Source organism: Fusarium tjaetaba (assembly GCF_013396195.1).
Source record: "Fusarium tjaetaba strain NRRL 66243 chromosome Unknown NRRL66243_c0000255, whole genome shotgun sequence".
Lineage (NCBI taxonomy): Eukaryota > Fungi > Ascomycota > Sordariomycetes > Hypocreales > Nectriaceae > Fusarium > Fusarium tjaetaba.
In genome coordinates, this window is record NW_023501451.1 from 102,088 (window position 1) to 114,705 (window position 12,618).

Sequence of the window (12,618 nt, forward strand, 5' to 3'; positions counted from 1 at the left end):
GCTTTCATCGCGCCATGTGCCTCGCTAGCCTTATTAGAGGAATGAAATAGAACAAGCTTTACTAGTCGCAGAGCTAGAACACGAGCTGGCATGCTGCTAAAAGTTTCGCGGTCTGGAACCCATCATGTGATTTATGGGATTTAGAAGCATTTCCCGTTTCTCCCTTTCTGAGCATCCTTCCTCCACCAAAAGACCATCTTTTGCTTGGTGCTGTTATGAATAGGATGTTTGACATGAAGATGTCGTATTCTTATGAGCAGCTCTTTGTCAAGCCCAACTATCTTTCCTGGCAAGTCAGCTACACATTTGAGACACTCTGCTGGACAACACTAATTGGCGATGCAGGCTCAAAAACGCTTTAATTGGAGTTTCGGTTCTGACGTTTTCGACCGTCGTGTTTTTCGCGCTTCACACATCATCTCATCTCCCATTCCGACCGAACGATATTGAGACTTCATGGGCTCCTTCAGACCCACCATCATGGCCGCCACAACCAGCCAACGATAGTCGATACACCGACAGGCTCGTCAATTACAAACCTGAGCATCCCGTATTCAGCGAGGTGCAGCCCATAGGGACTAAGCGCCTCGCCGTGTTACTACCAACCTTTGTGAGACCCTCCCTGTTCACCGCTATAATCGCGAATCTAACACTACATCGAGGATGGACATTTCCCTCAGGTCTTTCGCTATTTCCAATCCGTCAAGTGTCTTTGCGTCGATCATGACAAGGTGGATTGGCACATCATCGTCTCCAACTCTGCCGAAGTCGAAGGCCTCACCAAGCTTCTCTCGACCCTCAAAGACTGTAATCCGACGTTCAGTCGGTGGAAAACACCAAAGGACAACGTTCTTGGAAAGAATCCGATTTTTAACATCGTGAACCTCTACGACATTTTGCCAGCCAGACTACGAACGGACCTAACACCTGAAGACACGAGCGGTTTGCTGAAGAAATATGATAAATATGCCTATCAATCGATCAAGAAGATGTCCGCAGCCGAGCATTTTGACTACGACATGGCTATGTGGCTTGATTCCGAGGCGATATTCGTTGCGCCCGGTGAAATTAGAGATATCTTTAAGGGACACCTGCAAAACCCCATCGTCTGGCGATCGAGAATGTCTTTCCAAGACCGCGAGAAGTTTTTGATGAGCAAAGCAGCAGCTACTCTCGGGCGGTCTATCGATTCTTTCGGTGATCAACTTTGGTTGCTGGAGTCTCTACAGTGGATCATCGAGAAGCCGATATGGAATGACATGGTTTCGTCCGTTGAGATGGCGCACGGTGGAAACTTTTGGGATATTTGGATTGAGAACTCTTATCCTTTCGAATTGCTGGTGTATTACCTCCATATCATCGCTCGCAAGATGGAAACAGGCAATTCAATATTCTCGAATTATCGCATTCTTGAAACCGAGCGGGAGCTCATTCGTTTCGGACTAGGTAAGTATTGCTTCCCCCATTTTTGGTCAAATCTAACTATGTTCAGCTGAAGCAATCTCGGCCATGGAGGGTAGAAGAGGAACAGGGTTTATGGAACGACTCCCTCATCTCATCACAAAACCGCATTCAGTTTTGGCACCGAACTTGATATCATTTTGCCAAAGCTATTCTCTTCGGGCCCTGCGAATGGATAACGTGGATAACTTTGAAGAGAGCGCTCTGGACAGTTTCCTGATTGATGGAGATATTAAAATGCTAGTATCGGGAGCACCAGATATTCACAAGTGGTGGGATGATCGGATAAAGAATGGTGAGAATATCAGTAACACAGAAACTGATTATAGTTAAATACAAGGTAGTTATGAATCTAGAGACATTTAGCGGTTTGTTATAACAGGAAAGATTAGGTATCAAGTATAATAGCAGGCTTAGTCAGATTTGCTTACTCTCTATGCCTGATATTGCATTATGCGTTGTGGCTTGTCTCTTATTTGTTAGGCAGCAACTGGGCAGCATTGCATCAGCCCAGTCTTGGTATTGCTGATTGCTGCTGACGCTGTTTCATTCCGTCTTCTGTCATCATCAGACACGAGTTGATCTACGCTCGCCCCATCACTGGTTTCTACTAAGAGCATATCGAGCTAAGGCGCGCGATGCAACCATCAGCTGCTACGACCAAAATATCGTGTTGCCATTCATTATCTGTGTTCGCAGCCTAAAGCCTAACCCTTATAGTCGGGAGTCAAATCATAGAGGCCAGTCGGCCATCACAGAAAAAGCCTTTAGGTGCTTTCAGTGTATTCTTGCTGGGATTGTGGAGATGGAAGATCTTGAAAAATCTAATACTATTAAGCTTCTGTCCCTTGGTACGTTTCCGCAGTTCAAGTTACCCAGTTGCCATCACCATATACCCTATTAACATTCTGTAGACGGTGGTGGCATTCGTGGACTGTCCTCCTTGATTATTCTTAAACACTTGATGAAAAGGATAAATGTTGCAGATACGACAAAGCCATGCGATTATTTTGACCTCATCGGAGGCACAAGTACAGGAGGGTATGTACTACCAGTACTCACTTTAATATGTGGGCAGATATCTAACGAACATCTACTTTCTTCTGCAGCCTGATTGCCATCATGCTCGGTAGACTTCACATGAGCGTTGATGAATGCATTGAGAAATACCTGCAACTCTCAGAGGCAGCTTTCAGCCTCAAGAGAGTCAAGTCCAACGTATTTGGTAGAAGCAAAGACATTTGGAAGGCTTCGGGCAAATACCAATCCGATGTTCTTGCTGAGAAGTTCATGGAAACAGCTGGTCTGGTGGAAGGTGATGAACAGGCCTCATTCTATGAGCCTAACGGAAAGTGCAAAGTGTAGTTACACCCCACTTCCCGGCTTGTCACTACTAAGGCATCTACTGATATATCTTCTGGCAACCTGTAGATTTGTCTGTGCTCATTCAAAAGCCAATAATACTCCCGTCAATATTCGCTCATACACCACGAGCACATCGGTCGATAGCCTGTCCTTGTCACAGTGTAAGATCTGGGAAGCTGCTCGCGCAACCTCAGCCGCATCTGGATTCTTCGACCCCATCAAGATCGGTTGGCAGGACTATGTTGACGGTGCTACTGGTCGTAATAATCCAGTCGAGGAAGTGTTTAACGAGGCTAAAGGTATCTGGCCCGATGCGCCCGACAGAATCCAATGTTTTGTGAGCATTGGAACAGGCATTCCTGAGCCCAAGGACTTCGGCGAGAATCTAGCAGAGATTAAAAAAGCAATTATCGCCATCACCACGGAGACCGAAGACACAGAACGACGCTTTTACGAGAACCATGAGTCATTTGGCCTCGGTGGTCGCTACTTTCGCTTCAATGTCGACAAAGGCTTACGGGAGGTCAGTTTGGACGAGTTTGAAAAAGTTGGGAAGATCATGATAGCGACAGAGTCGTACTTGAACGGACCTCGAGTCCAGGATAGTATTCAAGAGTTTACCCAGGTTATTCCCATGTCGTCGGTATATGGTAGGTAATTGTCTTGTCCGCATGTTCAATGAGAGTCTTGTTCTTGAAGTTCTCCACTAGCTACTGTTGCCGAGAAACAGAAGAATGACTATTTGAATTGGCTCCCGTATCTGGATCCACGAAGCACCCATAACGACGCGAGACGTTATCGCACCGATAGCACAACCGGAAAATGGTTTCTTGAACATAGTTTCAAAAGCTGGAAAGCAAAGCCAAATTCTTTCCTGTGGTTACACGCAAAAGGTGCGTCCTCATAATCCATGGAACGCACCCACTTCTCTTACTAATAGATCTTAGCTGGTTCAGGGAAGACTATTCTGTCTTCCACGATCATCGACCATCTTGAAAGGCAAGGAGAGGGAACTGTGGCCTTTTTCTATTTCTCTTACCACATGGATAAGGACCAGGCATACCTCTCGAGGTTGTTCCGGATCTCTCTCATATTGCAAATTCTCAAACCCCTCATCGAGCCCATAGGACCCAACTTCTTAGTACCAAGGAGGTTCCGGGAGCTGTATCATAAGTATCAGCCGTCCCAAGACCCAAGTGATGAGGATCTCGAGGATATTCTTCGTTACCTATTGGACTTGACACCTCAGGTATTTATCGTTGTCGATGCATTGGATGAATGCAGTCCTAGTGGTGACCAACTGGAAGTCATCCAGACACTAGGTACTATTCCGCTCATGGCCAAAGCCGAATGCCACATTATCATGACAAGTCGAAAGGAACAAGCCATTGAAGAGGCTATCCGAGACCTGCCATTGGAGAAGACGATAATCCCATTTGACATTGGTCAGGTCAATGCAGACATCTCCCACCATCTGTTGAATGTGGTCAAGTCAAAGCCATACTCAAAATGGTCTGCTGAGTTGCAAAAAGAAGTCATCGACTATCTAGTAAGCCGGGCTGAAGGCGTGTTTCGATGGGCTGACTTGCAGATCCGTGCATTGGCGGGGCAAGTTAGGGAGAAGGATGTCCGGCGAGCACTCTCACGGCTTCCCCAAGGCTTGGAAGCAACGTACGAGAGGATGTTGAAAAGCATAGACGAAGAAGACAAGTTTGAAGAGGCATATGCTGTCTTTAGATGGATTGCATTCTCGACAACGAGGCTGAACTTAGCAGCTGTGTCAGAGTTGGCTGCCTTCGAGATTGATGATCCTGAAGTAGCACCTGAGTCTGATGGCTTCTCCATCCTTTTCAGCGCACGAAACCGATTTGATGACCCTACGGAAATGCAGAACCTACTTTCTAGTCTCGTCATTATTCCTGACGGCGATAACCCATACCGAACCTTTCCGTCCTTTGCGCATAGTACAGTACTGGAGTATCTGATGAGCCCGAGGGTTTCACCCCCAAAGTTTCGCCTTGATCGCCTGGATGCTACCTGGTTCATCTTAAAGAGCTCATGGGCGTATATGAAACACTACGATGCATCACCCCAGCGTTCCAAGTTCAAGCCCTATCCACTTCTTGAGTACGCGTGCTATCAGGTATGGGAATGTGCCCTGGAACTCGTGCAGCGGAGCGAGGCCTTGAAAAATCAGATCTCGAAACCCTTGACTTCAACCTCAAATGAGCGGCTTCCAAGCGATGCAATGTCCTCAAAATTCTCAATCTGGTGGTTTTGTCACAGGACAGGACTCCCAGAGACATTGCTTGCCATGAAAGTGCTCGACTTTCTGGGCTCGGCAGAACTACAACACAAAATGCCATCTTGGAATTCTTTTTACTCGATGAATTCCGTTAGTAACGGCGAATTACTCATCGATGCTGCTGGGGCTGGTGAGCACGAAATTGTCAAGCTTCTCCTTGATATGAGGCCCATTAAAGAGAATCTGTTGTCTTTGGACATGGCGTTGCGACGTGCGAGCTGTAAGCCCGTGGACGTGTTTAAACCCTACAAGAGAATCATAGACGGTGGTCAGAACACGAGCGTAATGACAGAACTGCTCGAAGTGGGCGCCAACCTTAATGGGGTCAGTTTGTCTGGTAATGCAGCAATACATCTCGCTGCCATTCATGGCCACATCGATATTGTCAGGTTTCTCACTGAACGGCGAGGACTGCTTTTAGATAATCCCAATGTGAAAGGAGAGACCCCACTCTTGCTGGCCTCCATGCACAGTCACACAGAGGTCGTCGCACTGCTACTGAGTCTCCCTGGTTCCGTATCCCACCGCGGGGATGAAGAGAGCAGAACGCCACTATCATGGGCAGCTACGAGTGGAAATAAGGCACTTTTTGACCTACTGCATCTGGACCAAAATGTGGATGTAAGCAAGGCAGACTGTCGTGGCCGGACACCATTGATATGGGCGTCAATCGCTGGGCAGGAGGATTTCATCAAAACCCTATTAAACGATCCGAGAGTTGAGCCAGACGTACAAGATCATTTGGGTAGAACCGCTGTATCTTGGGCCGCGTTTCATGGGCATTACCATTTACTGGAAATATTATGGCTAGATGCCCGCGTCACTAAATATCCCTGCGACTATGAGGGAAGGAATCTGTTAACCTATGCGTGTGGCGAGGGCCACACCTCTTTGGTGAGCGAGTTGCTCTCAAAGGTTGATCTGGATGTCAACCAACCTGACTACTATCAACGAACGCCACTGATATGGGCAAGACTTCAAGGACATTCTGATATCGAGAGGTTGTTACTAGATAATCCAAGAGTCCTCGATCTGGCCCCAGAAAGGACTACAGCCCTAGTAACCGCGTCTATACAGCTTCCCGATGAATATATCTGGGATAACCCTATTGCACCGCTAGCTTGTAAGAAGGCTACGGGGCAAATGGAGGCCATTAATTCCATTCCGTCAGAAGAGATGAGAATTTCCAGGATATCTACCGTCGATGGTGGTGGTTCTGAGATATGGTCTCTTGAATTTTCCCCTAACGGTAGGTCCTTGGCAGTTTGTCAAGATTCGAGCCATGTTCTTGTCTGGGACGTATATACAGGGAGTCCCAAGGTCTCTCTTCCAGGGCATGATGGAGGGGTACCTAACGCTGCTTGGGGACCCAATAGTTCCACGTTACTGACGTGTTGTCGTGGTGGCTATTTACGTCTTTGGGATGTCGAGGTGAGCTCGTGATTGTGTAGTCTCAAAGCTTCTCATCTGTCTCCATACCAGCAGTCCATTACAAGACCTTTACTTACCTTCATACAGAGCGCGGTTCTGCTGAGATGTTTCAGACACATCAGCGGAGAAGAGCTTTCGCATTGTGCTTGGTTACCAGACAACCGGTCTTTCCTCGCTAGTTGTTTAGATAACGTTCATGGTTTCATGAAGGGCGGCATTGATGTCGAAACACCGAACTTTTGGGAGACGAAATATCGTGTGCAGTTTTTTGAATTATTCGCTAATGGAAAACGCCTCGCTGCTATCGATGATAGACTCTCACTTTATATCTACACTACAGATAATCAAAATCTGGAGCTCACAATACCGCTTACAGGCCGCCCTAGTTCCCTCTCAGTCAGTAACGATTCACAGAGCGTTCTGGTGCGGCTGGCAAGCGGGAGGATGGTCTTAGTCGACTCGACCTCTGGTTCCATTCGATCCCTTTCGCTCGGCGGAACTCCTAGTGATTATGTAATTGGATGTTGTTTTGGGGGAGATGATGAATCTCTCGTTCTTACTGGGGGTGACGGTAAACTATCCTCGCATTCGGTTTTATACACTTCTGGCTAATTCTGCAAGTCAGATGGCTATATCTTTATCTGGGACCGAGCTGCAGGTACTCTGGTATCTCGTGTTAAAGCGTATAATGCGCTTTGCAACGACATTGCCGTCCATCCTTCTGATCCCTCGCTGTTCGCCTCTTGTAGCGACGATGGGACATTCGTCTTGTATGTCTTGTTAAACAATTCCCTATATTCCGGCGTTATACTTTGAATCTGGCAGTGGCTAACTTTGACATAGGTGGAGAATTAATGGCTCTGAACAGGATACGGCCCTTATGCGGAAAGTTTGTTCTTGGTATAGAGATTTCACACCTGCTTTTGAATAGTTAGTAGAGTAGTCAAGGACAGTCTATTAGACTACGTGTATAGACAAATTCTGCGAGAACAGAAATGGGTGCATTTTACAAGTATTTACGACTGTTTATTTTATCCAGACTTAACTATGATAATCCGTTGACCCGCATACTGTTTCCAAGTCAAGCCACTCATTCAGGCAACATCGTCCTCCGTGATAGTCATACCTTTGCGCTCTCGTCTGCACTTTCTCTCAGCTTGGTGCTAGCAAGGACAGCGATGATGATGCATAACTACATCTCTTTCTTTCCTAAACTCGTGGACAGGAATATATCGTCCTTTGCATACTGTAGCCTCCGGTGTTTCGAGTCTTTCACCGAGGGAACCACATTCGGAAGGGACAGCAGTTTATGTGGCCAATGCAAGGTGTATTGTTCCTGCAGGCCATTTAAACAGTGCCTAAGCCAGATACCCCAGGTGATAAAGTAGTTCACACCAAGGCCAGTCATCAGGTGCCTAGACATCATTAGTAAAAGAATAATACACTATCTCTGTGTAGTAACATACCACCACTGCCACTTGTTAGCTGTCTGAATGCGAGAATCACGGAGACGTACGTACCCCATGGCCTTCGAGGAGTATACCCCATGGCAATCCCACCTGATGCCTCCACCGGACAAGCTCAACACACCGTATGTTGTCAAATTTCCATGCAGCAATACCAGCTGCACAGGTGATGAACCCCAAGGCCACAATCCATCGCATCTCACGAATTATAACATGAGCTTTTTGAACAGAACGTCGCGCTTCCCCGTCTGACAGAAAAGCCCTGGGGGACTTGTTTACATAGTTGTTGTACAACCTGGGACGCAAGATTGCTTCCATCGTGTACAGGCTCCGGAACACTGTGGCGAGGAAAAGGATGCTAAAGGCGTTTTGGTGGAATGTAGGGTCTTGGATGTAGTGATAATATGCCTGAGGAGCAGAGTCAAGTTAGTGATATACCACGCCCAGAGAATTTGAAGTACGTACGGTAATTAAAATGGATAGCACAACGAGTCCGACCCCTAGGAATATCGAGAACAAGCGAGACCTGTCGTGTGTGAAAATCGCATAGCAGAGGATGGACGTCGTATAGATCATGGAAAGCTCATCTACGAGCTGCATTGGATCTAGTCACTTGTCAGCGAGCTTGCATACTTAGCGTTTCAGAAAGGGAATAAGATACAAGACAAGGTCGCGTGGAAAGCAAAGCTACCGCAGCCAACTAGTAAATAGCCCAGATATGCGATGACAAACACGGTGTCATGTTTGTACTTTAGGCAATTCCGCATTCCGCGAACACCAAGCGCGATGAATAGCGCGTTGGTCAATGTGTTGGTAATTTCCGCAGCATAGTGACTGATAACATAGTCCTGGGGTATGTATTAGAATCTGAACCAGTTGATGGAAGATTGAAAGCGGTCAAGGATATGGGAAATAAACTGACTTCCTCGCACCAATTTATAGTAGAAGTTGGCTGTCCCCAAAATCCTACTTGTGACGGGGGGTAGGGGACTCGAAAACTGAGTTTCTCCAACATGACGAAGTTAGTATGGAGTTTTGAAGGCTGTTTTCGGAATATCCCAGGACATTGAGATGTGTGTGCTGCAATAGGCTATTTATTGCTAGACGCTTTGGCGTCCGCATTATGCAATTGACGTTGGTGCTTGGTTAGACCTTCAAGTTTTGTGGGGGGCTCCTGTCCCGGCTCCCGCGGGTCCGGCTTTAAGATGCAGAAGCCTACATGCAATCCGCAACATGATGTAGACTAGCGGATATAAATTTGCCGCTGGTTCGTTCGCTCAGCTACGACGCCTTTCGGGCCTGACTTTCAGCTGGGCATAATGACACTTCAGTGAGTGAGGCTTTATGATGCTTCTTTGGTCTTTATGGAGACAGACACACTCCGGTGTGGCGAATTCTCGGATAATTGAGTATGCGCTACCCTATGTTCTGCGTGTCGTGAACTGCACGACAGCCTCTGTCAATCTGAGCTGCTCTCATCTAGCGTCAACCGAGATTCCATATATTCACTTCGCGATACGTATATCCAGTCCCCAGCTTAAAGGCAGGGCTTGACGTATTGCCGCTAAGGACCTATTCTTGGTCATCTTAGAGAAAGAACTAGTATCCTCTCTCAGCCGAACGAAGACACAGTGCATGTCAATAGATTACAAATAAAGCCGTATAATCGAAATCAATAATTAACATGACGGGATAGGGCTATGCAGAGCGATAGCACGCCGTCTATAGAGTAACCTGTGGTGATACCCTCCTAGATACCCTCGCCCAAATAAGCCCTCATCTCCAGTAATCCATCTATACGTTTATGGCGTGACGGCAGCTAGGTCCAGACACAAGCTTGGCTAAGTACCAGTATCATAATATAAGATGCCAAAAACGGGATCTGTCTGTTCTTTATTATTCTCAATGTCGATGCAAGAAAGTGCAGCGAAGTAATGCATCGTCGTAATTTAATCATCCGCGGGGCACCGGAACGAAAATTGCCGACAGTGCCCCGACTTTTGAGGGTCAGTGCTGCAAAGCCATTTGCTAGGCATAAGTTTGAACTTAAAGTTGCCGATCCAGACTGTTGGGAAATTGTACTGAAACTTAATGAACTAGCACTGGTCCGGGGTTCATATAGACGCCCTCACCGCGGCAGATTGCCGCTACAATTCTAGAATTCAGTGAGGCTTGTTCATAGTTCATTGGCGTTCACCGGTACGGCGTTCGCGGCACCCGTAGGCATTTTCCGGCCACAAGTTGAAGCGCTAAGCTTCCCACACGGCTAATTCGGGAATGATAGTCAAAGTCAATGGCTAGCACCGATACTGCACAATTATCATGACGGCCGTTTTCTCTCGGTGTGCGCGCGCCCGATGCTGAATGGCAATTATATGTATAAAGGACATGCTATGCCCGTCGCTACATCGGCCATACCTCAGTCCTTAGGTTTTATTTTTTAAGCGTAAATTCAAAATGCTGTTGAAGTTGGCGTTACTGTTCAATGTCGCTGGAGCCTTGGGCGCAGCGAGTCAGCCACGCCTGTTTTCACTCCCGTCAAGCACCGACTCAGGCCGCGCCGCCGCGATTGAAAAGACACGACAGGGTTTCCAGTACGGAGCGGATGATACCCTCATCCGTGTGAACCCATGGCCTGCGGGACCGCTTGGAAGGAAGGCCATCAAGGCTCAGTACAGCGCCTTTGAGATATCTGAGGCATCTATCTACAAGCATGTTGACGAGGATACTGCTCAGGCCCAAGCATCCCTCAACGGGGTAAGTCATTGCCACCCGTCCCATTATCGTTGCTAATTCTTCTGAGAAGACTCTCCAGTTAGACTCGTTCGAAGCCTATTTCAAGCTATACGATGGCCAGTGGCAGAAGAGCGTTCCAGACGGACTCGCCGCAGGAGTCCTTCGGAATGCCAAGTCAGATCTGTCCTTCTCCATGGAGCGACTCTCGGTACACCCCGAAAGCCTACGACGAGTCAAACCAGATGAACGCGTGGCACTACGTGTTGACGACAAGATAGCGCGGAAGATCACGACGAAGACACAGCGATCTCTCCAGAAAGAAGGGCGCTTGTTCATCGTGGACCATAGCTCTCTGGCGAATCTGACTTTGACAAAAGGTCGCTACGCTGGTGCTTGTGAGGCGCTGTTCTTCATTCATCCTGTTTCGCAGGACTTCTTGCCTCTGGCTATTCGTCCCAACAATGGTTCGCCTCTGGTCTATACTCCCCTAGATGAAGAAAATGACTGGACGCTGGCCAAGGTACTGCTCAACATGAACGATGTCTGGCATAATCAGTGGTATCACCTCTCCGCAGTTCACGTCACTTCCGACCTCATCTACATGTCGGCTACCCGATCATTCAGTGACATGCACCCAGTCTGGGGTCTGATGCGTCGCGGTAAGTTACTCCCAAGCTCGCTCAAATAACACAACTAATCGAGTGTTATAGTGGCCGTCAACTCTTTCGCATACCGCGTGGGAGCTAGCGCGACTCTAGTCAACCCCGGCGGCGAGATTGAGAAGAACTTTGCTTGGAACGGTGACCAGGCTATCGCGTACAGTAAGCAGCTTTGGAAATCAGAGTGCGCTCCCTGGCGGGCGAATTATCTCGAAACGAAGCTCACCCGGCGGGGCTTGATAAACTGCGATTACGGTCCTAAGTTGAAGTCATTCCCCTACTACGAGGATGTTTCAGTCATCCTCGGTGCTCTTCGAACGTTTATCGCCGCGTATGTTGACGCATACTACCCTTCGGACGACGCAATCACCACGGACAAGGAGCTCGTCGCATGGTTTCATGAAGCAACCCGCGCCGCCGATATCGTCGACTTCCCAGCGTCCATCTCTACCAAATCTGAACTGGTTGCCGTACTGTCTCATCACGCCTATCTCATCTCAATTCTTCACGGCTCACTGAACAGCAATAGTCTTGTGCACTACAGTGGCGTTCTGCCAATGCACCCGTTCTCTCTTTACAAACCGCTGCCAAAGGAAAAGGGCGTCTCCAGCCTCGTACCATTTCTCCCTGACTTGGGTGCCTCGATACACCAGATCGCGCTTGTAGCTACGTTCAACCAAGCACCTATTGCTGATACCTCTGACTCGCTGCGTTTCCTTTTCAACGACACCGAGTTCTACTCCCACATCAACAACAAGGCACGTGCAGCTGCCAAAGTGTATTCAGCTACTCTGTCAAAGTTCAGCAACAAGGTCAAGGGAAGAAAGCTTGGTCGTGATGGATGCAGTCAAGGAATGCCATTCGTGTGGAATGTCTTTGATCCCAGTACGGCACCTGGAATCATGGCGGCCTAGGAGAACTGAAAACTTTCTATACCGCTACTGATTTAAGCTATTTCAGAGTGCCCGCTCGATAGGAGTATGTCGGGAAGTATGGGCTATGTGACCCTTTGGATGTTATGGTAGACTGGGGGCCCAAAAGAGATACAACACTTGATGGACTCAAAACTACTGTAGTGGTAATAATACATGAGCTAGATATTTATTTGATGAGAGAGGTTCAGAGTCTGTTCGACGACAACGCTGAGTTCTGATGACCCAATAACCCTGGTGAAGCAACAGGCTAGCCATTAGTA

General features: G+C 47.7%; 2 protein-coding genes across 2 annotated transcripts; both read left to right on the forward strand.

Moving 5' to 3' along the window:
- Positions 1–252: 252 nt before the first annotated feature.
- FTJAE_10834 (uncharacterized protein) lies at positions 253–6,749 on the forward strand (the record flags this gene model as incomplete). The annotated part of the gene is made up of 10 exons (XM_037343715.1): positions 253–293; positions 346–610; positions 681–1,446; positions 1,493–1,756; positions 2,376–2,502; positions 2,571–2,822; positions 2,893–3,476; positions 3,537–3,719; positions 3,774–6,254; positions 6,676–6,749. The coding sequence occupies 10 exons, from the start codon at positions 253–255 to the stop codon at positions 6,747–6,749; spliced, it is 5,037 nt and encodes a 1,678-aa protein (XP_037202132.1).
- Positions 6,750–10,485: 3,736 nt separating this feature from the next.
- FTJAE_10835 (arachidonate 5-lipoxygenase) lies at positions 10,486–12,337 on the forward strand (the record flags this gene model as incomplete). Its single annotated transcript, XM_037343716.1, has 3 exons — positions 10,486–10,785; positions 10,844–11,423; positions 11,475–12,337. 3 exons carry the CDS (start codon positions 10,486–10,488, stop codon positions 12,335–12,337), a joined length of 1,743 nt encoding a protein of 580 aa, XP_037202133.1.
- Positions 12,338–12,618: the final 281 nt, after the last annotated feature.